Genomic DNA, 1938 nt, shown 5'->3' on the forward strand with positions numbered 1-1938 from the left:
TCGAGAGTCGGGCCGCGCCGCGTCGCCTCCCCAGCTGGCGGGGCGCGCGCCGTCGGAGTCCTCGCCCGCCGTCTTGCGGCGCTTGGCCTCCTGCAGGCCGGTAGGGGGGGAACAAGAGGTGCGAATGGGGGCCAGGGCTGGTCACGCGCAGCTCAAGGCGGCGGCGGCGGTGGCGCGCAGCCGGCTGCAGTGCCCCCCCCCGCCCGGGGCCCTGCCGTGCCCGTGGCGCGTCCCACCTTGGCCTCCCGCTCCTGCCGCTCCTCCTCGCGCAGCTTGGCCACCCGCAGCTCCTCGATTTCCGACCGCTTCACATATTTCTTGCCCTTGAACTCCTCCTCCGACGCCTTGCGCTTGGAGGCGACCAGCGCCTTGAGCTTGTCCATTCAGGCGGGCCCCAGAAGCGGTGGGAATGAGCCTGCGATGGGGGACTTCTGCTGGCGCTCGCCTCCCTATGCCCGCAGAAGGGTATGCCGGCGCCAATTGAGGGCGCAAGGGTCCGCCGCCTTCGCCTTCCGTGAATCCTTCCTGGCAGGCCATGGCGTGGGCGCCATGTCAGCCGACGATCATGCCCGCCGGCCGCCGGCCGCCTGCAGCCCGGAGGAAGCTCTGCTGGTTCTTGCTACTTCATGCTGCCATCACTCGGCGCCTCGCCGAGCCACTAGTGCCTCGGCTAGTTACATTCACGTGGAGGCCAGCACTAGCAGCGCAGCCGCAGCTCTAAACGGCGGGGGAGGATTCGCTACACAAAACTCGGGTGTACGTCCCGATCGCTACAAAAATGGAGGCCTAGGTCGCTACAAAACTTGAGAGGGATTGAAGATACAGGGTCGCGGGCATCCTTGGCCTGCCGCCAGCAGCGCTCCCTCGCCCGCCCGGGCCTTCTGCCGTCCTTTCCACCCGCCACCTCACCACACCTGCCCCAGCAGCTCTCCCTGGTTGTCGGCCTCGTTGTAGGCAGCCCAGTCCCCCGCAATGGGCGCCGCCACCAGGTGGTCCGGGATGCCAAAGGAGTCGAGCAGGGTGCGGTAGTGGGGCGCCAGCTGGCGACACAGCGCGCGCGCCGCCTCGCCCACCGCCGTGCCCGACGCCAGCGGCACCAGGCCTTCCGTCAGGAACCAGGCAAGGTCCTGCAGCGGTGAGCGGCGGCATGGGGCCGCGGCCGGTGAATGATGACCCAGAATAGAAGGTCTCAACACTTTATGCTCCACAACCATGACCACACCAGGCAAGCCTGCAGCCGGGCCCACAGCGGCGTGCAGGCAGCTCTCCCGCATGCATGTGCCCCCCCAGGCCCCACCCCGCACCTGCTCCAGGCGGTGCAGCGCGTACAGGCGCACCACGGGCTCCAGCAGGGCGCGCAGGGCGGGCGACAGGCTGCGCGCCGCCAGCGCGCGGCAGCATGCCTCCAGCACCTCTCGCTCCGCAAACGCCGCCGCCGTGTGCTGCACGGTGTCGCTCTGCTGGCGCATCCAGATGTCAAACACCTGCAGGCATGGGGTGGCGGCGCGGTGCGCGGCTGTGTGTGTGTGTGGTGCGGGTGTGTGGGGGTACTGACTGGTGGGGAATGAGGGCGGGCGGGAGGCTGGAGCGGAGCCTGCCGCGTGACAGCCAGCCACGCCGGGCAGCTCCCCAGCACAAAACGCGGCGCAGCAGCAGCGCAGCGGGGCTTGCCTGCGGCCCGGAGCGGCCCTCCTTCATGGCCGCCACTAGCTGGCCCAGCAGCCGCCCCTCCCGCACCACAAACAGCGCTTGCAGCACCTCCAGGCTGCCCACGCTGCCTGCAGGCAGGCAGGCGAGCAGGGCGGCGGGCAGATGTCGGGGCAGGAAGCGGCGGGGCTGTTGTGTGTGAAGGCGTGGCAGCAGCAGCAGCACATGTTGTTGGCCCCGCCAGGCCGACCAAGCCCGCGCCGCCGCAGCCCCGGGCCCAGCCCCCGCGAG

At 70.3% G+C, this 1938-nt stretch overlaps 1 protein-coding gene across 1 annotated transcript in view; it reads right to left on the reverse strand.

Moving 5' to 3' along the window:
• Positions 1-905: 905 nt before the first annotated feature.
• The window catches only part of CHLNCDRAFT_135324 (hypothetical protein), a gene marked incomplete at both ends in the record, with an annotated part of 4581 nt that continues 3548 nt past the window's right edge, over positions 906-1938 (reverse strand). The window contains 3 exons of the mRNA XM_005846733.1: positions 906-1127; positions 1305-1484; positions 1642-1774. Coding sequence (XP_005846795.1) covers positions 906-1127; positions 1305-1484; positions 1642-1774 — 535 coding nt within the window. The remainder of the gene's footprint in view (positions 1128-1304; positions 1485-1641; positions 1775-1938) is intronic.

This window comes from Chlorella variabilis (assembly GCF_000147415.1).
Source record: "Chlorella variabilis unplaced genomic scaffold CHLNCscaffold_13, whole genome shotgun sequence".
Taxonomy (NCBI): Eukaryota; Viridiplantae; Chlorophyta; class Trebouxiophyceae; order Chlorellales; family Chlorellaceae; genus Chlorella; species Chlorella variabilis.